General features: G+C 39.1%; 1 protein-coding gene and 3 pseudogenes across 2 annotated transcripts; all 4 read right to left on the reverse strand.

Moving 5' to 3' along the window:
• Positions 1-463: 463 nt before the first annotated feature.
• Positions 464-3,605, reverse strand: LOC131794709 (tumor necrosis factor alpha-induced protein 8). 2 transcript variants are annotated; one of them, XM_059112250.2, is made up of 2 exons: positions 3,429-3,605; positions 464-3,330 (listed from the first exon to the last, which is right to left on the reverse strand). In XM_059112250.2, the coding sequence occupies exon 2, from the start codon at positions 3,244-3,246 to the stop codon at positions 2,659-2,661; it is 588 nt and encodes a 195-aa protein (XP_058968233.1). In that variant the 5' UTR covers positions 3,247-3,330; positions 3,429-3,605; the 3' UTR covers positions 464-2,658. The 2 variants fall into 2 exon arrangements, with proteins under 2 accessions (XP_058968233.1, XP_058968232.1); XM_059112249.2 differs by having other exon boundaries at positions 465-3,333; positions 3,429-3,604.
• A 2,390-nt stretch (positions 3,606-5,995) lies between these two features.
• LOC131794711 (tripartite motif-containing protein 2-like) lies at positions 5,996-8,687 on the reverse strand (annotated as a pseudogene).
• A 5,057-nt stretch (positions 8,688-13,744) lies between these two features.
• LOC136276928 (uncharacterized) lies at positions 13,745-15,105 on the reverse strand (annotated as a pseudogene).
• A 3,033-nt stretch (positions 15,106-18,138) lies between these two features.
• Positions 18,139-22,512, reverse strand: LOC131794700 (uncharacterized; annotated as a pseudogene).
• Between the last annotated feature and the right edge of the window lie 2,121 nt (positions 22,513-24,633).

Here is a 24,633-nt window from a genome sequence, read left to right on the forward strand (position 1 = left end):
GGCATGCATGATCCATTGGTGAGAACATGCAGAGCAGAGCAATTAACATTAGGCTGAACACCTTGATGTGGTATGATATGAATGCAGAATAACTTTGTTGCTTCTTTTCCTTATACTAATGGTCTTTATTTATCAGTGTTATAGCCAGTCATTGTGTGTAAAATAAGCTTATGCTCCACTCTCGATGATGGGAGAATTTGTCAGCCAGGCTAAACACTTAACACCCTAACATCAGTATGCATATTCTCCATACTGTTTATTGTGCATTTTCTAAGGTGCTGACAACTAGAATTTCCTTGAAAATCAAGAGCTTCTTAAGTTGATCATTTTCTTGATTCATGTGACATAAATAAGTGATTCAGGGAGGATACTGTAAGGAGAAATTGGATGCCAGTCATTTTCAGGGGCTTAGGGCTAGAAAAACCATCAAAATCAAGCTTGATTCACTCTGAGCTTTATTCTCTTGTAGAAAGCTCCTCTAAATTCCAATGTGCTGTCATGTCAAAGACTGTGCCTGAAACAAGTTGTTAAAAACACTCAATTATACTGTCAATGGTATGATAAAGTTATTATACATTATTTGAGATACTTTTTATAGACAACATGCAGTCCATGTTGATATGATTAAAAGGATTAAACCTACTTAGAAGGGATTCAAATGAGATCAACACATTTCCTTAATGAGATCCTGCTAATAGCACTTCTTTTTTCATTTTGCAGGCTGTATCTTTCACCTGTCTCTATTTGTCAGCTGAGAAGGATTCTCTTTTCATTTTGTAAAATATGTGCAGCCTTATTCTCTGTTTTGATCAAAGAATTACAGGATCATATTTCAATAAACTTCCCCTGGACACTCAATGGACTTCAATCTCTGTTAAAAGATTTCATGTACATAGTGCAGGTAGAATTGATGCCAAATATAGTTATAAGACAACGGTGGAAAATCGCCTCAACACTATCTTCAGATGATATCAAAAGAGCATCTACAGCCATTTATGAATTGGCAACATCTATCTTATGTTCTTTACTGATCTGATCCTAACTGTAGGCACACCTAAAACCACATTACAATAGTCCTGTTGAATCTACACTCCTTGTTACATTATACAACTTTAACTGACCAGTACATTATTTGAAAGAGTTTTACCCCATCCCATTACTCGTGCAGATGAACATGCACAATAGTTTTATGTGCCAGGTTAAGAATACTCATCAAAATAAATAATCAAAGCTGAACATCAGCACCAGTTTAAAAATTAGCCATGACTTGTCACCTCTCATTAAACCGAAAATTGCCTGGTGCAAATGTCTCTAATTTTGTCATTACAATGACAAGATGTCTTTTTTCCAAAATGAACTGTTAGAATTTTAGATCATTTAGAATTAAAGGTGGCTAATTGAATTCTAAAATTAATTTCAAGGAACATTTAGCAGAGATAAGAGAGAACAAAAAAGCCCATAAGCTCAAAATAAAATCCACTGGAGAATTAATTTAATCATGTTCAACTCATAACTAAAAATCTAGGAACAACCATTACTTACAACCAAAGTCATTAAATATTAAAATTATCCCTAACCCTTTTACAGACATCTAAAATCAACCTTTTTAAAGTCATTTGTTTCTAATACTGTACCTACATTTTAATTTGTTGAGAAAAAAATTAAAAACAAAATTTTTTTTCTTTCTTTTGAAAATCAACAGTATGTTTGATTGGAAATAAAACAAAAGGATTTCGGAATAATTCTTTTGAATGTCACCATTATCTAAAATCGACTTAAAACATATAGCAAATTTTCACGATCTAAACAGTTAGTCACTTAATCACTTCTCTACTATACTATACAATTCTTTGGGATATTTTTTAATCCGAGAAATCTTTCTATAGCACTTGCAGTTTGAAGATTTCATCTCAGAAATAGTTTCTCAAATAAAAGAAATAATTCAAAACTCAAAGGTTCTCGTAACGGAAGTAGAGTTAATGGCAGAGTTAAATTGCACGAAATGTCGGCTTTAATCTCCTTTAAAAGAATCATGAGATTGGCCACTGATAAAGATTAAAGTTTAAGATATTAAATCGTACATAAAGAGCGAATTTTTTTCAAATGGTTACGATGATATGAAACTCTAAGAACATCTGAAAATCTACGATTGCTTTATTATAACAAGTCTCAAAATTTTAATAATTAAATCAGCTATGAGTAACTCAGAAAAGACCGAGAAGCCCTTAAAACCATTTCACAGTTCGCAAGGGAAACTTTGGCTTCAGCGAGTTGTCCAAAAATAGCGATTGCATCGACGACCAACCTCCGCCTTGCGAATTCACGAAAATGGTAGAAATCCATGTAATTTTAACAGGAAGGTCGGACAGCTGGTGCTAGTAAACATTAGAAACATATGCGGTCGCGACAAAATTTTCCAGGTTTCAAATAATATTTTGGGCTCTTCCTCAAAAATTTCAACGCTTACAGGCCTAATATAAGCAAAGGTTAAATAAATATCATGACAATAAAGGCTGTGTATGTTAAACACACGCCTTGCATACTTTGAAAAGGATATATCAAGCCAAACGGAAAGCTTGTTATTTCTGCATCAAGAGGGGTCGTCACAAAGCAAATGCACAATTACATACAAGGCAAACCTCAATAAAGCCCAGTATTCTATAAACTGCCCTCTTCCATAAGCTTATTAAGATTGTCTACAATGTTTTTAAGGATAGTGCCGTAAGGTCCATCGCGGTTTGCTTGAAACACACGCTCTAACATTTCACCATTTGCATAGTAGTTAAAAACGTGATCAACCCTTCCATGCGATTTCGCTGTAAGGTGCCGATCGATAATTTGATGAATCAGGCTTCGGCAGTCCTCCAAGTTCTTGGTTAAAAATTTCTTATCGAAAGAGAAATCCACCTCGTAGAAACTAATAAAAGTCATGGCTGCAGATCGAAAGTTTCTCCTAAATTTCTCTGCTATTTGAATTTCCTCGCGGTTCAGTTGGTCATTTCGAAACAGTATGCTGATCTTGACGACAATTTTGACTAAGTCTTTCACGAGTTTTTCAGCTTCTTTCTTATTTCCTGTCTCCAGTTTCGCTAGCTTGTATAGCTGATCAAGCAGTTCGCCTGTGGTGTCATCCACGAAAGCTTTCGCCACATTTTTCGAGGCCATTTTGCCCAGGATTTTCTTCTGCGCTCGCAACGCAACGCTTTTCGAGTTAAATCCACTACCAGGTTCAGCTGCTTCGGCCATTTTGTTCTTACAATGATGGAAACACGTAAAAAGAACAGATTAATCTCCCCACTTGCACACAATAAACCTGCAGGGATACGTCTACTGCTATAAACAAATAGAAAGAAGAGCGGTTACTCTTGAAAGCTCATATCCACTAAGGCCATTTGCAAGCTGAAACACTTCTCGAGAGCGTTAAATACCTGAGTTCTAAAGGCTTCGCTAATGCTAGGTTTCCATGCAACCAGTTTCGTCCGTTTTATAATCAAAGTGTGAAGTAATTCGCTTTCTAAAGCCCTCGGGCAACGCAGTAATGCATGTACACAGTGTACTATGAAATCGAAATAAAATTCAGTGAGATTACTAAAGCCGAATGATTGACACGACAAAGACACGTGATTCTGTTATAAGTAAACTTTGTAATATTATAATATGAATATCATGCTTCTCATCATTGCTACCCTTGGGAATTATCTACATTTATATTTAAAATCCAGACTTTACAGATAACTTTTCTTTTCATTAGCCATCGACATTTTGTAAACAACGGATCTTTCGTCCACAGCGTAAGAGACACCGAAGTCTCGCTTACAATTCGATTTGTTTACACTCGCTAATTGTTTTATGACCAAAACCGCAGTGATATTTCCCAAACCTGTCACAGTTGTCTCGGTGTGTCAATGAAGAAGATAAAGGTGTTGTCCTTTTCAGGTCCTTTGCCTGCCAATATTCAGTTCATTACAAGCCTTTCCTTTTCAAAGGCTGTCTCGACAATAATCAGAGGAAGGTCACAGCTGACAGGAAAAAAATACTTCGTTAATTGATCGCACGTCTATGAAGGAAATGTGATCAGATACAACAGAAATCATTTCTGGCCGGGTCATCTGCGGAAACGTTTATTAAGTTCGTGTTGTGGCTTGGGTGGTTGATCATTTCTTTGGTAGGGTGCCTAATTGTCACACCAGTTCTCAATTATAATCTCAATTTATCGATTGCTTTTAATAAGGCGCGATTGGGAAATTTTCCGATAAATCAAAACAGAAACACGCGATCACACCCATCGTTTTGAACTGTAAAATGGAGAATTTTAAGGTCCAAAGATGGCCTCTCAATGACAAGACGGAGAAAAATTCTGTGTGTCATGTAGTCTGCTTGTGGGTGATCTGTTCAAGCGCGATCGAACACATTCCTTGGTTCCGTGTCGGCCATTATTCACGCAATTTTTACGTATTGCAAGCAGGTGACCGAGCTCGCCGGAAGCTGACAGTAACATGTGATGATTGGAACTCTCAAGGTCTAATCCCATGAATCATTATGACCTTGTCGGACGAGCGCTTACCAGCTGTCATTGACACTGCAGCCTTCGCTTTAACGTTGGTATCGTCACATTCAGGACACACCCATCAATCATTACTACCTCTCTAGAAGAAGATAAGATTACCAGGCTTTGCGTTCAACCTGCCTCCTTAGTCTCCTTCTTCATATGAAGGTAAAGAAATCTGTAACTGACCTTCATATCTTTACAACTCTTGTATCTCCAAGTTTTTAAAGGAATTTAACCTCACAATTGCAATTGTTATCATAAATTGCTAAACAAGTTCGGAATAACGAACTGAAAAAAAAACAAAAAACAAAAAAAAACTCGCAGACAACCCGAAGAGGGCTAAACAATTGCTCATCGGGGTTGTTAGTCAAGTGGTGTTAAATTCTAGCCTGGATTCTTTCACTTTTCTGAGTGTGCCCGCCGAAAGTTCAAAGAGACTGAATTGTTTGAAAGCTGATTAATACTAATCCAATCATCTTGATCATGCTGGCCATAAGCCTCGACCTCTATCGCAATCGCGGCTCCAGACAACTGGAATCTGAAAAAAACATGGATGTAAAGAGGAAGTGAAAATTCATTCAGTTATGTTAGGTATGGTTCTCTTCTTTATTCTATTCAACTATAAACATTACTCATATTATCATTATTACTAAAATCTCTTTTTTCTTTTTTTTCTCTCTTTTTCTGCTATCACTGTTTGACTTCTATTTCGCTCTAATGAAGGGCTAAAGCTCGAAACGTCAGCTTTTTTACCCTTTACGGTGGCCAATTTACGTTTTCAACTCAGTTGTTAACACTAAATTACCTGCTATACTCTCCCACCGACGCAGCACCACAGTATCTTTAGAAACTTACCCCTTTTATTCTATTTTGTTTGTTTGTTTTTAACCCTTTAACTCCCAAGATTTGGCTGTTAGTTCTCTCCTCTAGCTGCTACACATTTCCTCGTAAATAAGTCACGAGAATGTGGTGTTAGATCAAGACCACTAACTTCTTTCTGATAGGCTTGAATATTCTCACTACATGGATGGATGTGTGGATGTTATAGGGAGAAGTTACATTTAATCACTTCTGGGAGTTGAAGGGTTAAGGCTCTTGATAAATAGCAGCCAGAAATTGAGTATTCTTTTTGTGGCTCTCAAAAAATCATTTCTACATGTCTGATTGTTAATTGTCTCCTTTAGCTCCTACACATTTCCTTGTGAATTAGTTACAAGAATTTGGTGTTAGATCAAGATAATCACTTCTACTTGATGAGTTTAAGTATTCTCATTACTGCTTTGGTGATAATGTATGGATATTATAAGGGGAAGTTACAAGTCAATCACTTCTAGGAATTAAAGCGTTAACTCATTGGTTCAGGTCAAATATGGCTGCATTTGCTCTTCAACAGTAAAAAGACATTAGAACTTACACTCTCTAATACATGAAATAGACAAATGTAAGTTATGTTTTAGCTGGCTTAGTGTAATGTAATATATTTTCCCAACTAAACATGGAGAAGAGCTTACAATAATTTCTGATTGGAGGGAAAATACAGTAGCTATTTGTATGATCAACAAATCTGATATGAACAGTGTTACCCACTTTCTAAAGTTAAAAATGTGCTATTTTAATGTCAGAGATGCATAATAGTTGCTTGAGGATGAGCCAATAGCAATTCTAGACTATCAAATACTCATGAAACTTTCAATAGGAGCTGAAGGGATGAAAAAGAAAAGGGTTGTTTTTAACCTATTTTCCAAGCTAACCGTACAATAGAACACAGGTGACACTCTTCAAAACAAAACTATAAGTAGAACACATAAATAACTTTATTGCAGTGTTCATTATTCAAGGTGGAAAGATGTGCGGCCAAAATTTAAACAATCCTATCAATTGGTGTTCTATGGGAGCAGCTCTTCTACACCTTGATAACACATTTATATTTCAGTTAGAGTGTATCATCTGCTGCTTTTAAAGTATGCTTTTTCAGTTAAACTTTCTTCCTGATATAAAGGTGTTAGACCATGGTTAATAATATCTCTCTTTTGTTTTAGATCATAATAATAAATAGATACAAGCTGAAAAAAGATCTTTATCAACAAAACTTAGCTACAAAGACAATTATTTTTCACTGTTTCACCCCCAGGATCTACATATCGAATATCCACACTGTTGGCTCAACTTTTCCTTGAACGTTGGCAGAAAAATTGGTGTCAAATTAAACATTATTTCTAAATTAGTGTTTTTCTGTCTTCTCATTGCCTTGCTGCTTGAAAATATACTGATATCTTGGGGGGAAATTTGTTTTAGGCAACTCATGGGAGTGAAAAAGTTAATTTATTACATACATGTAGATATATGTGTTCACAGTATGATTACTCAGATATACTGTTCTATGAATATGTCAACATCTGTATATTCTTGTTGCCATTATCAACCTCAAAGCAAATAAGTAGATTCTCAAAGTTCTTGGTAAAAGCAACTTGCAAGGGAATATCCTCAAATTGAAGGTGGTGCAGAAGCTCCCCAGTTTGACTATATATGTTTACTGAAGGATTTCCACGGTCACAAACCACAATATTTCCATGGGTATAATCAGCAGCAACACTGCATGGATGTTCCAAGCAACCTTTGGCAATCTCTTCGAGAAATATCCCACTCTTGTCAAAGACTACAATGCTCTCTTTCCCAGCATCAGCCACAAAAAATTTACCATTGAGAAATACTGCTTTTTGGGGTGATAAAAGAATCCCATCTCCAAATGACATTGTAAGTTTTGCTGATTGATTGTATACTAGAATGCAAGGTTCAGTATCTTCTTGAGTTTCTTCATAACATGGACTAGAGGTGATTACAAACCGTCCATGCATGTCAACAGATATAGATGTAAACTTCACATTTTGTCTTGGAGGAGTCACAAATTTTTTCCGAAAGTTTCCATTCATATCATAATGCAAGATTCGGTTGCTTTCCCGATTTAACACAATTATCTCATTTTCATTTGAAACACCAATGTCCCACAAGTCACCATACATGATACGAAATCTCTTAGAATGTTCTCCTTCCTCATTGAAGATGTGAACATTTTTCAATTCTTCATCCAGTGCTACAAAATGGCCTGAATTCCTGGCCACTGCAACTGAGAAGGGGTTAAATTTTTGTAATTCACAAGTCAAGTTATCCACTGTCTGAATTAAAGTACCACAGTTTGAGAAGTCCATATTTCTCACATCAACAGGTGTATCAAAACAAACACCTGAGAAAACAGAAACTTCAGGAATCTCTTCAGCTGCTGAGGCAGAATCCAGATCTGCATCTGAAGCCGTGTTTATACGCAGATTGCCTAACGAACAGTCATTCTGGAGAAACTTATCAACTGGGTCAGTATTAGACAATGACACATCAAATGGATGAGTGAACTCACAGTTTGCCCAAAACTTTCGTGATTCCAAGGACTCCGAGAATTCGTGTAACTCTTCGATAAGGGCGTCTTTGAGATCTTTCAGATCGCTTACCTCACCATTATGCAGTATGTCCTCAACAGTCTGAATACAGCTTGTGGCATTTTCGCAAAGCTCCGTGGCATTGGATTTATGAGTTTCAAACGTTACCTCATTGCGATTCTGAGTCAATTTTTGATCAATTTCATCGAGTATTCTGCTTTCGTGTTCCCGTACTTTTGTGATAACATCTTCGGCGATCGACTTTATCTTCTGTTTGATTTCTTGTGCTTTACTTCTGGAAGTAACATAGCGATCTTCCATATCCTTCAGAGCAGTTTCGGCACCTTCTAATTTACCTTTACAAGTTTTAAGAGCTTCTTTGATGGCCTCTTTCTCCTTTCTTCCAGGTGTACGCTCGATCAAGCGAACAATGAGGTGATTTTTTGGGAAAGCAGCAATACCGCCTTGAGGAATAGCGGACTCGATGCGACATACAGGACATTCTACAAAATCTTTCTTCTTCCTCAGCATTCCCTCAAGACAATGTTGACAGACATTGTGAGCGCAATTTGGAAGGCACTTAGGTTCTTCGAAGTCCTCCAAACAAATGGGACAACTGATTTCAAGTTCGACTGCCGCAACCACGTCGCTCAGCATGGCGGTCGCCATTTTGTTTTGTCTCATCTCAAAGCAAACAAAGTAGTACGCATGATCAAGGAACCGTGCCTCTTCTGACGCCTCGTCTGGAAGTGCAACGCGCCAAATACGACCATCCTGTTCCGTTGAGAACATTTTAAACAATAGTAGCCAGCAAGAGCAGGCGTAATTTTGGCAAGGGAGCACTCAGTATTTTCTTAGTGAAAAGTATAGCTGCAATTTTTTATTTTTACAGCAGCAGTAGGCTGGGGAAAGAAGGAAATTTGGACCAAATAGGGGAAGGGTGGTTCCTCTCGCCTTTCCCCGCCCCTACGTACTCTAACCTCTAACTCCAAATCAAATATGGCTTGGTATAAATGTTGACTTACCCTCATGTAATAAGACGCTAACACTGCAGACTAGGAAAAAAGTCACGAGTTCTTTTTGTCAAAGCTATCTTGGAGTCTTGTATGTTTTTGCTTTGTCTTGTTTTTTTTCTTGCTTTTGCTCGTTTTTGTCCGTATGTCAGTTTATTTTCTCTTCAGTAAAACTTGCATCCAAAATATATACTGTTTTCGGCCATTTAGAAGGACGTTCCCCGAAACTTGAACGAAGGGTCAAGTATCAGATTACCCTTGAAGCTAAACCGTGCTTACCTGGGGACGAAACGTATCGTCCTTACTGTCCTGTTCAAGACCCGTTGAAGTTTTTTAATAGGGTTCTTTACTGTAAAGACAATACAGCCTTAGAATCACACCTTTCGATTGGTAAGTGTTCCATATGCCTAATTTATTGATTTTTTTAATCGAAAACTTACACCGAAATCAAAGAGTTTTATGTTAAATCGGAGAGTCTTTTTTGGCCCAAAGTTATAAGAAAGTGTCAACGTCTACGAGGACATTAGAGGCTTTCTTGGCAACGAGGATCACCTGAGAGTCTTTTTTGCCAACGATAACATTTTTCCTTTCAAGTTGCTCGTTTGCTTTATGTGTCAGTCAGAAGAGGATGTGAACAAAGCTATGTATACTGACGAGCTTAGGCGTGCTAGAGGACTTGCAGATCAAAACAATACTTCATTCAAGGAGCTAACCAGGGCGAAGAACTGAAAGTCAGCGACATTCAAACACTGTTATTGAAGGAAGACCGCGTCGTTCTGTACATCGCCTACCATGTGAACGAGCTTTTCCTTCGGGTCATGAAACTAAACAAGAGTATCAATTTAAGAAGGTGTCAAGAGAAGTCATGGATGCAGTTCCTCAGCGTCTTAAAGCTGTGAATATTGAATATTGAATATTGTTTGAATCCTTGGCTAATGTAACATATGCAGAATACAAATTTGGACGAAGTAGTTCCTATGAAGACAGATCGTTGTTTAACTTTGAGGCGGGCCAAAAGTGTTCTCAATCACAAACACGGGCAGATTCTGCACGCCCTTTCGAGGTGGAAGAAGAGGACGATGATGATGAGATTCCACTTGATAGTTCATGCAAGACAGGCTTGCAGTTGTGGTAAGACATATCAGTTGCGCCTGTTGATAATCTCCTTGAGGGTTCCAAAATCCTCATATTTCCAGTGGAAGAGTTGCACAGGGTACCGTTTCAAGCTATGGAGGACGAGAATGGAAATTATCTGTCAGAGACATCAGTATGTGATCAGGGTGGTTCAACTTAATCCACGACAGCCCAATGGACTATCACAGTGGGAAGGATACTCTGATTGTGGGAGATCTCGATGTTGGAGTAGTTTTGTTGAACGGGGAAGAAAAATATATATCTGAACTACCATGTGCGAGAATGGAAGTAGAGATGATTGGCAAGCTACTAGAACTTGAGCCCTCGAGAATCTTGCGTGGCGAACATGACACCAAGCACGCTGTGCTAATTTACTTGAACGAAACGAATTAAATCCACTTTACCGCGCATGGTGATGCAGTCAGAGGTGAGATATGCTTAGCACCTATCCGTTACGTGAATAAAAGCCCTGAAAAGAATGATTTCATACTGAATATGGGCTCATTCCTGCTTTCGTTTTCGTTTCGTCCAAGGTCATCAGTTTCGCACAGTTTCTCTGTTCTCCAATCACAGGTCAATACTAAAAAAGATAACGCCTAGCTAGTTGGACTTAAAACAGTTTAATGATCTGATCGTATCTTTTGCAGCTTCCTTAACCTCTATAATCCTCCAGCAGTAAAGGATCGGGTTCAGAGATGAGTTTAGGTAAACAATCGTAATTGTGAAACGAAGAAATGCCATCCCTGATGCACTTTCAGGTATTTTGCCGTATGAAAATAACATGAGCACAACACAGAAGGGGAGATAACAAACAAGCAATGTCAACTGTACCCAAGCTATGCCATGAACCGTCCTTTTATATCTTGCCATATCTAATGGGATTGCGGGTCTGTTTGGCTGTTCAAAGTGGTTTTGTACTTGCACTTGATAATGGCGCAGGAGAAGATAGATCTTAAAATACGAGAGAAAAGAGATTATCAAACATAGTACAAGAAAAACAATGAATGTGACCCGAGAAACTTCTTCGCCCCATGAACTGTGTCGCCATACGCCTAATACACAAGAAATAAACCAAATGCCGATTACAATCTTTCGGACGCGCTTCAAAGTCACAGTCTTTCTGTACCTCAGCCTCAACAACAGCGCGAGAAGTCTGTCCACGCTTATTGCAGTTGATGTCAAGACAGAGACCATCAACAGAACATAACTTGTAGTGGTATTTAATCGATCGCTGTAGTGGAGTAGATTATTTCCTATGTTTGATATTCTACCCGTGAGAGTTACACAAAAAAGCAATTGCGAAGTCAGGCCAACACAAAGATCACTGATCGCCAGAGATCGAAAGAAGAGTTTCGTTGGTGGATAAATAGACGTCACTTTATGAAGGGCAATTAGGATAAGAGTATTGGCCAGAGTTGAACTGATGGAGAGAAGAACGTTTAAGGCAGCCAAAAATACCAGGATGCCTACATGCAGTGGCTGTACTACATCTCCAGCTGAGCTAATGTTCGCCATTGGTCCTGCTGCTGCGGATCAGCTGGTTGTATACGAACACTTTCTGGTTGCAAATGAATTAAAGTTTACTGTCTCCGCTTAATTTGAGGCCTTCATGTAATTAAAAGCTTTCATTTTTCGGCTTCTTTTGTGATCGAGACGAGTAATTTCCTTTACGAGTTATATACATATTCACCTGTTAACGGAAAAAGAATTCCGAAGTATTTCTTTTTATAAACACTTCTCTAAGTTCTTACTGCGCAGTGACATTTAACGAGCCAATAAAAGATGAAGCTTGCCATAGTCAATTAGACCTTGCTTCTCTTTTACCCCCGCAAATGACACGTAACGAATGGTTTCGTGCTTCATTGTAAGGTTAGAACATATATATACGCTAATGGGATGAAAATGGATTTTTCGTCTTCATCCGGGTAGACGTTTAAATAGATAAGTTAATTTATTTTGCGAACAAGCAGGAAGTTAATAAAGCACCAGGTTGTCTGCCATCTTTAAGTTATTTCAAATTTGTTCAAGAGAAAGCCAGATGTTTATGCTAGGAAGTTGAATGACATTTACATCGGCTTCTTCCAAACTGCTTGCGCAACACATACGATAAGAAAAACGGTCGGGTATGTTTCGGAACAAGGATGAAGAACAGTTCGTGCTTTTCTTTAATTTTAACTTCCTATCTATTTCAAGAAGTTTTCTTAAAAAGAAAAAAAGCAGCAGTTTTATGCCACAAATTTGCATTAATTTGCATCTTTGAAACCGAGTTTAAAGTATGTTTATCAGTCAAATGTCCAAAATATAAGTTGCACTTTGGGAACAGCTGTATCTCTTTGTTACGACAGATCATCGCACATTTTATTAAAATACGCTGAAGCATTCGTAACAACACACGTCGCACTTTGCAAATTGTGGTAAGTGTTGTTGCGAAGTATTGGAAAATGCAAGAGCAAGAATTATTACAAAGTGTGATGGTCTTATTACGAAGTGCGACAGAACACGCGCGCTTGTCTTTCATTACGTTATGCATCAATTAGGCTTCTTCACAACCTCGCAATAAGTGTTGATGAGTCAAAATTAAACGGACTTTAAAATAAGCCTCTTTCAGTAAAGTCTGCTTTTCAACGTGTTAAGTACAGTTTACGTCCGGGAAATATTGTTGAGAAATGCAAATAAAGAGGATATTAGGAAAAGATTGATAGCTCGCCAAGCGGATGATGACGATTAGTCACAATTCTTGGTACACCATTTATGCTCGTATCAAAAGTATGGGAACACATATATTAACACTATATCAATTCATAAGCCCCTATGGGGTTTCATCAATTATATTAAGCTATTATTTATATTATTTACTCTTTAAATTCCGATCTTAAAGGAAGTACTGGATATAAAAGATCTAAACAGTCACGCTTATACATAGTCTATTCAACGGTCTCGATAAGACACTAGTTCAGGAACATTTGTTAGAGTAGAATTCTTCTAAAAACTACTGCAGATTTTTTAGTGTCATCTTCACGTCACGTCTTTATCACGTCACGTTATCTTCAAGTCATGTCACGTCATCTTCATGTCGTTCACGTCACTAACAAATTTCTAACTTTTTCTCTTGGCAAATCTCAGTCTTTGTTGAAAACCTGAGGAGTGCGACAACAGCACTTGCCGAGTAAAACTTGCAGGCGTAAACTTAGCCTTGAAAACTCTTCCCAAACCTGTATATTGGCGCTGAATACCTGATTACAGTCTGTCTAGGTCTACTGTCGAGGCAGTGGTCAAACGATGGGCATGCGCAAAAAATCAGTGCCAGGTGCGCACCATTTCCCGCGCAAATTCTACACAAAGACCTCCATAAAACCAACCGGTGCCCCACAAAATTCACGAAAAGCTAAAGTTTCGCAGAAGTCTCCAAACCATTCACTGTTAAGAAATCTGTAAAGGGAAATAAAATTATTGGAGAAAAAACTTAAGCTATTTCAAATTCCTGTGAGACCTTGTTTTTGACGGCCTGTGAGCACGATTGAGGAAGACCATTTTAGGAGACTCTAGGCCGTTTCAACGTTCACACATGCGCAAACGTTTGACCCTGTCTCATTTTCACCCTATGCACCAGAAGGCAATAATTATCTATCACTGACTCCACTCAACCTCGAAAATTGGTGTCCTGTAACAGGTACGTGCAATAAACTCCGGTCAGATTTCATTTCAGTGAGTTTTGAGCTCTTGGCGATCTTTCGGCACTTTTTCGTGAGAGTGACTTTCTGGATAGGTAATTGGTCTTCAAAAACGGAATGTGAGAGTTTGAAAGAACTTTCTTGGGGCTTGTGCTTCTCGTTCTTCTCAAGAATCCTTGCAATTTATCATCACCACTTGGCGAGGAGTTCTTCTCTGAACTTGTGCTGATCTCTGCGTAAAACACTTTCGATTCATTTCGGCCTGTTGTCGGAAAATATCCACCATACACCTGGGAGGTATTCACCCGCGGTGAATTGAATCCAGCGTGATTTACTTGATGCATGGAATTGTTCACCATGTAAAATGTCGGCAAGGCTCGCGATCGTTTGGTGTAGCTAATCTTTGGCATCAGATTTGACTTGGGAGATGGTAGACTATCCTGTTCCTGTGAACTTCGTGTGGGTACAGCCTTCAGATAATTACTCAGAGAAAGGTTGCTTATATCTCCCTTCAGATGAAAGTCGGGTACAGTTTGTTTGGCTGATCGAGGGCTACATGACGCCTTTTCATCTTTGACAACACCAGAGGATGTTACTGAATACTTGACTAAATTTTGACCGTTTTCTTGACTATAAGCACTGCCGTCAGCAACTTTATCTACGGGGCATTCTGTTATAACAGAATTGTCCAGTTTTTCCGGATAATTTTTCGCCTCTTTTAAGGACCCTGGCGAATTGTTATTTCGATCTGTAAGGCTCTTAGACAAAGGCTTCTCTCTCCCACCTTTTTTTTTTCCGTTTCAATTCAGGTTCACTTTTCTACAGGATCATCAAATGCACCAAATGGAATAATGAACACAGGCCTTGGCTCGTTTGAATTGTTCTCACTTGAGCTTCCATTCTCGATTTTGCTATTTCTGTGTTTCCCGTCGGAGTTCCTAGGAACAGGAAGCTTCACAAATGGATCTGCGTTGGCAGTGACCACAGTTGAACTTCTGTGGTCACTGTGTGAGAAAAATGAACTATCTGAGAGTAAGGTAGGGAAGCCTCTCTCCAAACTCACTGCAGTGTCTCTACCTTTCAACTGAGTATTAAATTGCCTCACTTTATCTGTAGGATCGATCAGTGCTTCGCCAACTTGTCCTCACTGACGTGAGGGCTGTCTTCGGAGCAGCTGATGGGTTACGGTCCCTAACACTGTTGTACGACACAAGAGAGAGATCATCACAGTTACTGGCTGTCACTAAACGTTGGACAGTTTTGTCTCCGGCTGCCTCTTTCTTCCTAGCAAAAACGGGAAGAGAAGACATTTTACTCAACTACAACAACTACAATTGATGATCTGTGGAACAGGAAAGGTGGTGACTACCAGTCACTACCTGTGCCAGTCAATTGGAATTGAGTTGAAAGGTCAAGGATGATATGTTTTTAAGCCAGAATAAAAACTGTCCACATCTCAATCTGATGATCTTGATTTAGATCTAAGCTATGTCAGAAGAGAATGTGGACAAAGCTATGTATACTGACGAGCTTAGGCGTGCTAGAGGACTTGCAGATTTAATGTCAAAACAATACTTCATTCAAGGAGCTTACCCGGGCGAAGAACTGAAAGTCAGCGACATTGAAACACTGTTATTGAAAGAAGACCGCGTCGTTGTGTACATTGCCTACCATATGAACGGGCCTTTCCCTCGGGTCGTGAAACCAAACCAGAGCATTAAATTTGAGAAGGTGTCAAGAGAAGTCAGGGATGCAGTTTCTCAACGTCTTAAAGCTGAGAATATTGATCACATGTTTGAGTCTTTGGCTAATATAATGCAACATATACATAGTACAAATTTGGACGAAGTAGTTCCTATGAAGACAGATCGTTTTTTGCCTTTGAGGCGGGCCAAAAGTGTTCTCAATCACAATCACGGAAGGATCCTGCACGCCCTTTCGAGGTGGAAGAAGAGGACGATGATGATGATGAGGTTCCGCTTGACAGTTCATGCATGACAGCCTTGTGGCTGTGGTACGACATAATAATTGCGCCTGTTGATAATCTCCATGAGGGTTCCAAAATCATCGTATTTCCCGAGAGAGAGTTGCACAGGGTACTGTTTCAAGCTATGGAGGACGAAAATGGAAATTATCTGTCAGAGACATCAGTATGAGAGCAGGGTGGTTCCATCTGTAACTACCCTCAAGTCAATCCACGACAGCCCAGTGGATTAATTATCACAGGGGAAGGATGCTCTGATTGTGGGAGATATCGATTTTGGAGTAGTTTTGTTGAACGAGGAAGGAAAATATATATCTGAACTACTATGTGCGAGGATGGAAGCAGAGATGATTGGCAAGCTACTAGAATTTGAGCCCTCGAGAATCTTGTTTGGCGAACATAACACTAAGCGCGCTGTGCTGAAGGAGATGAACGAAATAAGTTTAATCCACTTAGCCGCGCATGGTGATGCAGTCAGAGATGAGATATGCTTAGCACCTATCCGTTACGCGAATAAAATCTCTGAAAAGGATGATTTCATACTGACTATGGGCGATGTGTCATAGGTCCAGTTGCGAGCTACTGCTTGTGGTACTTTGGGCAAATTAAAGCCGAACGAATTTTCGGAATCACTCGAGCGCCAGCCTTTTTTGAGATCTGGAGCACGATCTGCGTTGGCTTCTTTGTGGGTCGTGGACGTCAAAGCTACATTGGAGTTCATGAAGCAATTCTATGACCATCTAGTCCGTGGGAAAAGCAGCAGTGAATAACTTCATGAAACGATGAAATAGATGAGAAGAGGTTCTGAGAAGAGATACTGTCAAGTCAGCCGGTGGGCACCACTTGTTCAAATTGGGGACCACGTAACATTAAAAATTGGAGAATTACACCTTTAAATTAATTACTCGGGCTGTTGAGCTCATTCCCGCTTTCGTTTTCTTTTCGTCCAAGGTCATCCGTTTCGCACAGTTTTTCCGTTCTCCAATCACAGGTCAAAACTGACAAAAAGAGAACGTCTAGTCGGACTTAAAACAGTTTAATGATCTGATCGTATCTTTTGCAGCTTCCTTCACCTCTATAATCCTCCAGCAGTAAAGGATTGGGTTCAGATGTGAGTTTAGGTAAAGAAGCGTAATTGTGAAACGAAGAACTGCCATCCCCGATGCACTTTCAGGTATTTTGTCGTATGAAAATAACATGAGCACAACACAGAAGGGGAGATAACAAACAAGCAATGTCAACTGTACCCAAGCTATGCCATGAACCGTTCTTTTATATCTTGCCATATTTAATGGCATCGTTGGTCTGTTTGGCTGTTGAAAGTGGTTTTGCGCCTGCTCTTGATAATGGCGCAGGAGAAGATAGATCTTGATGTACGAGAGAAGAGAGATTATCAAACACAGTACAAGAAAAACAACGAATGTGACCCGAGAAACTTCTTTCCCCCTTGTACTGTGTCGCCATACGCCTAATACACAACAAATAAACCAAATGCCAATTACAATCTTTCGGACGCGCTTCAATGTCACAGTCTGTCTGTACCTTAGCCTCAACAGCAGCGCGAGAAGTCTATCCACACTTATTGCAGTTGATGTCAAGACAGAAACCATCAACAGAACATAACTTGTAATAATACTTAATCGACCGCTGTAGTAGAATAGATTGTTTCTTATGTTTGTTATTCTACCCGTAAGGGTTACACAAAAGAGCAGTTGCGAAGTTAGGCCAACACAAAGATCACTGATCGCCAGAGATCGAAAGAGGAGTTTCGTAGGTGGATAAATAGACGACACTTTATGAAGGGCAACTAGGATAAGAGTATTGGCCAGAATTGAACTGATGGAGAGAAAAACGTTTAAGGCAACGAAAAATACCACTATGCCTACAAGCGGCGGCTGTACTACATCTCCAGCTGAACTGATGTTTGCCATTGTTCTTGCTGCTGTAGATGGGCTGGTTGTGTACAAACACTTTCTGGTGGTAAATGAATTGAAGGTTACTGTCTCAGCTTAATTTGAGGCCTTCATGTAATTAATAGCTTTAATTTTCCGGCTTCTCTTGTGATCGAGACGAGTGGTTTTCTTTACGAATTGTATATTCACCTGTTAATGGACAAAGAATTCCGATTGGAAGAAACATTTGAGTTCTGTATTATTAAAAATTGTTCATGACGTGGAACGAATCACAACTGCCTGAACTTTTTATGGCACTCATTGTAAATGTTTAGGCACTTAAACTTAGTTACTATAAGGTTAAAGGCGCAGACACGCTCTCAAGAATGTTGAAGAATAATGAAATAGATGGGCAATTAGTCGTTCGTTTCGCAACCTACAGGCAATATAGATTGTAATTGGCGACTTTTTGACTGCTACACTACTGGCCTTCGGTGTCTTTCGAGACTAGCCGAAAAGCAGGCGAAATACCGCCACCTGCTATTGATCATGATATTTGAACTTCACACAGCAATACAACCACAGTTAACAACAAACACATCTTTCGTATAATTAAAGCACCCCTAGATATTAAATGGGTAGGTAAGTCACGATATTCATCATCGTACCACTCTTTCACAATTCTTGGTACACCATTTATGCTCGTATCAAAAGTATGGGAACACATATATTAACACTATATCAATTCATAAGCCCCTATGGGGTTTCATCAATTATATTAAGCTATTATTTATATTATTTACCCTTTAAATTCTGATCTAACAGGAAGTAATGGATATAAAAGATCTAAAAAGCCACGCTAATACATGGTCTATCCAACGGTCTCGATAAGACACTGGTTCAGGAACATTTGTTAGAGTAGAATTCTCCTAAAAACTACTGCAGATTTTTTAGTGTCATCTTCACGTCACGTCTTTATCACGTCACGTTATCTTCAAGTCATGTCACGTCATCTTCATGTCGTTCACGTCACTAACAAATTTCTAACTTTTTTTCTTGGCAAATCTCAGTTTTTGTTGAAAAAAGAAATCTTTAAAGGGAGATAAAGTTTTTGGAGAAAAACTTCAGCTATTTCAAATTCCAGTGAGACCAAGTTTTTGCCGGCCTGTGAGCACGATGTAGGAAGACCATTTTAGGAGACTCTAGGCCGTTTCAACGCTCACACATGCGCAAACGTTTGACCCTGTCTCATTTTCACCCCAGCACCAGAGTGCAAAATAATTATCTATCACTGGCTCCACTCAACCTCGAAAATTGGTGTCCTGTAACAGGTACGTGCAATAAACTCTGGTCAGATTTCAGAGAGTTTTGAGCTCTTGGCGATCGTTCCACACTTTTTCGTGAGAGTGACTTTCTGGATAGGTAACTGGCCTTCAAAAACCGAATCTGAGAGTTTGAAAGGACTTTCGTAGGGCTTGTGCTTCTCGTTCTTCTCAAGAATCCTTGCATTTTATCATCACCACTTGGCGAGGAGTTCTTCTCTAAACTGGTGCTGATCTCTGCGTAAAACACTTTCGATTCATTTCGGAAAATATCGTTGTGGTCGGAAAATATCCACCATACACCTGGGATGTATTCGTTCGCGGTGAATTGAATCCAGCGTGATTAACTTGATGCAAGGAATTGTTTACTATGTAAAATGTCGGCAAGGCTCGCGATCGTTTGGTCTAGCTAATCTTTGGCATTAGATTTGACCTGGGAGATGTCAGACTATCCCGTTCATGTGAACCTCGTGTGGGTACAGCCTTCAGATAGTTACTCAGAGAAAGGTTCGCTTATTTCTCTCTTTAGATGAAAGTCGGGTACAGTTTGTTTGGGTGATCGAGGGCTACATGACGCCTTTTCATCCTTGACAACACCAGAGGATGTTACTAAATACTTGACTAAATTTTGATCGTTTTCTTGACTATAAGCACTGCCGTCTGCAACTTTATCTACGGGGCATTCTGTTATAACAGAATCGTCCAGTTTTTCCGGAGAATTTTCCGCCTCTTTTTAAGACCCTGGCGAATTGTCATTTCGAAGGCTCTTAGACAAAGGCTTCTCTCTTCTATCTGCTTTTCGTTTTAATTCAGGTTCACTTTCAGGATCATCAAATGCACCAAATGGAATAATGAACACAGGCCTTGGCTCGTTCGAATTGTTCTCAGTTGAACTTCCATTCTCGGTTTTTCTATTTCTTTTCCCGTCGGAGTTCCCAAGAACAGGAAGCTTTACAAATGGGTCTGCGTTGGCAGTGACAACAGTTGAACTTCTGTGGTCACTGTGTGAGAAAAATGAACTATCTGAGAGTAAGGTAGGGAAGCCTCTCTCCAAACTCACTGCAATGTCTCTACCTTTCAACTGAGTATTAAATTGCCTCACTTTATCTATAGGATCGATCAGTGCATCGCCAACTTGTCCCCCAGATACAGACAAAGATTCCCCTTTCAGTCCATAACCACTATCTTCCTGTAACCGCTTAAACGTTTCAGTTAAAAGTTTTTCACTCAACCCCTTACATATCTTCCCAGTTGGAGGTTTAGGAATTTTGCCGTGTCTACACGTGGCTGTTCTGCATTTCTTCTCCTTACAAGATCTCATACGTAGACTGCCCAGATTGCTGCTGGAGGGTATCGCTATGTCCATATCTGATTTGGCTGAACTCACTAGTTGTGTCTGATAATCATCTTTTCTGTTCAATGGGGTGCAATATTTAGATTTCCATCTTTTTGTAAAGTCCTTTTTCAGTTTTCCATACTTGGCACTGTTGATCCGCATTGATTGACAACGGACGGCATTAAAATAAATGTTTCCTCCGTAACCTTGCCAAAGCTGTGGAGAGAAACCCACAACCACATTAACAACTCGAATGTATCTCCATACACGCAGTCTGAACAAGGCTTCGACATCTTTTGGCGTATTACAATGAAAACTAAGACCACTTGGGACACCCTCAACACTAGAAATTGTGTACCCTTAGTGGGGGTGGACATCCTGAAAGAGAAGTTCCATACTACTAAAGTATTAATAATAATATTGATAATAATAATAATAATAATAATAATAATAATAAAAAAAATTTAATGCTTTATTCACAACTCAGTTAGAATATTTACCGATGGGTATGGAACAAAAACAAGTTGTGTCTTGTGTACAAAAATGTATTTAACTTTGAAGAACTTGCATAGCTGAAACAAAATAGGAGTTCACAGGTAAAATTATCAAAATAAACAGCAAGTATTTAGAATTTAATCTTTCAAATACTTGTGAGCGATAAATAGTCTAAAAGTCAATATTTACAAAATAATAACGATAACAACAATAATAATAAAAATAATAATAAAGTCAATATAAATAATAATGATAATATCACTATCAATAATAATAATAATAACGATTAAAAAAAAATAAAAAATAATAACAATAACAGTAAAAACCGTCAAACCACTCAGATTTTAATAGATGTTCTTAGTTGGCTCCATACAAAATAGCCTGTGGCATAAATCTACTTGAAGTTGGTCTGTTAGGACATACCTTCAATCCATCACCAGTGAACTCAGACAGCAGTCTTAGGTGATGATGTACTGACGTGGGGGCTGTCTTTGGAGCAGCCGATGGGTTACAGTCCCTAACACTGTTGTACGACACAAGAGAGAGATCATCACAGTCACTGGCTGTCACTAAACGTTGGACAGTTTTGTCTCCAGCTGCCTCTTTCTTCTTAGCAAAAAAGGGAAGAGAAGACAATTTACTCAACTACAATTGATGATCTGTGGAACACGGATAGTGGTGACTACCAGTCACCACATGTGCCAATCAATTGGAACTGAGTTGAAAGGTCAAGGATACTCTGTTTTAAGCCAGAATAAAAACTGTCCACATCTCACTCTGATGATCTTGATTTAGATCTAAGCTATGTCAAGCTTTATAACTCCCTTAACAATTACACAATTATACCCTCTACCAACTTTTATTGAAAATGTACCATTTGTTTGTACCTTTATATACCTACAGTTGTTTCTAGAATGAGTCATTTTGCAACTCATTCACAAAGAATTTGAGCCAGTATCTATAATACAAACTATAACAATTATCCAAAAAGAAACCAAAATATTGAAGACTACAGTGGGGGAGAATTTATACGTCAATTTACAGATTGAAGGAGTTAAAAAGACTTGAAGGGTTAACCCTCTAATCCCTAAGAAAGAGCAGAAATTATTTTCTCCTCACAGTATCACCCCTGTATCACTCATTAAGGTTACGAGAGTAAAGGAAATAATCAGCAACTACAGAACCTCTTGATTGTTAAACAAATTCTCCTCGTCAGCTGCTTAGGAAATGTATAGAGAACAGTATGGAGAATAAAAACACTGATGTTAGGGTGTAAAGGATTAAAAATGCTGCAATCAACAAACACGAAAACTTACTCTGAGTTTTCTATATTTGGCTCTTTCCCATCCAACTTTTCTGTTTCCTCTTCAATCTCTTCTTCCTCTTCAGCCACTTCCCATTTACTGAGGTACTTGTCATTGGCATAATGACTGATCAATTCCCGCCTGTCGTCATCATCACAGTCACTCTCCTGATCCCCAACAGACAGACCATCACCAATCTGTACATGCATCACAGACAGCTGGGTAATTGTAAAGTATAGTCCCATCCATGCTAATTCGGGCTGAGGCAAATCATTTGGTATCTATGGAAAATGGACATAAAAATTCACTATAACTTTTAGATATTGCTGGAGTTACATGCTGAACAGTGGTTGTAGAATAGTATGTGGTTGGAATTACCAGCATGCTAGTTAATTATTCAGTTGTTTCTTGCATGGACAAATAGTCACTTACTCCGAAAAGGCAGTGTAAAGTTCTGTTAGATGAAAGCCTGTTTAACCCTTTAACTCTCAAGATCTCATTAATAATTCTCCTTAGTGTCTGCCAAATGATTCTCACCATGTTAGTTTGGAAAATTTGGTATCGGATCAATTAGTAATTCCATAATTGATATTTTTCTTTATTCTCATCACTTGTCTGCATGATGTTGTGCAGATATAGTGAGAAGAAATTCTGTCTTGGTCACCTACGGGAGTGAGACTCATCGTCCTTACTGTCCTGTTCAAGACCCGTTGAAGCTTTTTAATAGGGTTCTTTACTGTAATGACAATACAGCCTTAGAATCACACCTTTCGATGGGTAAGTGTTCCTTATGCTTAATTCATCAAATTTTTAATCGAAAACTTACAACGAAATCAAAGAGTATCAAGTATCAAAGAGGATCACTTCAGAGTCTCTTTTGGCAACGATAACATTTTCCCTTTCAAGTTGTTCGTTTGCTTAATGTGCCAGTCAGAAGAGGATGTGAACAAAGCTATGTACATTAACGAACTTGGTGTGCTAGAGAACTTGCAGATTTAATGTCAAAACAATGCTTCATTCAAGGAGCTAACCCGGTCGAAAAACTGAAAGTCAGCGACATTGAAACACTGTTATTAGCGGAAGACCGTGTCGTTCTGTACATCGTCTACCATGTGAACAAGCTTTTCCTTCGGGTCGTGAAACCAAACCAGAGCATTAAATTTGAGAAGGTGTCATGAGAAGTCATGGACGCAGTTCCTCAGCGTCTTAAAGCTGAGAATATTGATCACTTGTTTGAGTCTTTGGCTACTATAATGCAACATATGCAAAGTACAAATTTGGAGGAAGTAGTTCCTATGAAGACAGATCGTTTTTTGTCTCTGAGGCGGGCCAAAAGTATTCTCAATCACAATCACGGGAAGATCCTGCACACCCTTTCGAGGTGGAAGAAGAGGATGATGATAATGATGAGGTTCCGCTTGAAAGTTCATGCAAGACAGCCTTGTGGCCGAGGCACGACAATATATATAATTGAGCCTGTTGATAATCTCCTAGAGGGTTCCAAAATCATCGTATTTCACGAGGGAGAGTTGCACAGGGTACCTTTTCAAGCTATGGAGGACGAGAATGGAAATTATCTGTTAGAGACATTAGTATGAGATGAGACTGGTTCAATCCTTGACTACCCTCAAGGTAATCCACGACAGCCCAATGGATTATCACAGTGGGAAGGATGCTCTGATTATGGGAGATATCGATGTTGGAGTTGTTTTGTTGAACGGCGAAGAAAAATATATATCTGAACTAACATGTGCGAGAATGGAAGCAGAGATGATTGGCAAGCTACTAGAACTTGAGCCCTCGAGAATCTTGCTTGGTGAACATGACACCAAGCACGCTGTGCAGAAGGAGTTGAACGAAATAAGTTTAATCCGCTTTGCCGCAGTCAGAGGTGAGATATGCTTAGCACCTATCCGTTAAGCGAATAAAATCTCTGAAAAGGATGATTTCATACTGACTATGGACGATGTGTCAAAGGTCCAGTTGCGAGCTAAGCTGGTGGTACTTTGGGAAAATTAAAGCCAAACGAGTTTTCGGAATCACTCGAACCTTTTTGGGATACGGCACACGATCTGTGTTGGCTTCTGTGTGGTCCGTCGACGCCAAAGCAATATTGCAATTCATGAAGCAATTCCATGACCATCTGGTTCGCGGGAAAAGCGCCAGTGAATCACTTCATGAAACGATAAAAATGGATGAGAAGAAGTACTGAGAAGAGATACTCTCAAGTCGGCCGGCGGGCACCTTTTATCCAAATTGGGGACCGCGTAACATTTAAAGCTGGCTACCGGCTTTCGTTTCCGATTCGTCCAATGTCATTATTTCGTACAGTTTCTCCGTTCTCCAATCACAGGTCAATACTAAAAAATAGAAAACGCCAAGCTAGTTGGACTTAAAACAGTTTAATGATCTGATCGTATCTTTTGCAGCTTCCTTCACCTCTGCAATCCTCCAGCAGTAAAGGATCGGGTTCAGAGATGAGTTTAGGTAAACAATCGTAATTGC

Source organism: Pocillopora verrucosa, chromosome 4, assembly GCF_036669915.1.
Source record: "Pocillopora verrucosa isolate sample1 chromosome 4, ASM3666991v2, whole genome shotgun sequence".
In the NCBI taxonomy this organism is placed as follows: domain Eukaryota; kingdom Metazoa; phylum Cnidaria; class Anthozoa; order Scleractinia; family Pocilloporidae; genus Pocillopora; species Pocillopora verrucosa.

What these genes read in the sequence shown, in the direction of transcription:
- LOC131794709 (XM_059112250.2), bottom strand. Translation starts at nt 3,246, where the DNA reads ATGGCCGAAGCAGCTGAACCTGGTAGTGGATTTAACTCGAAAAGCGTT.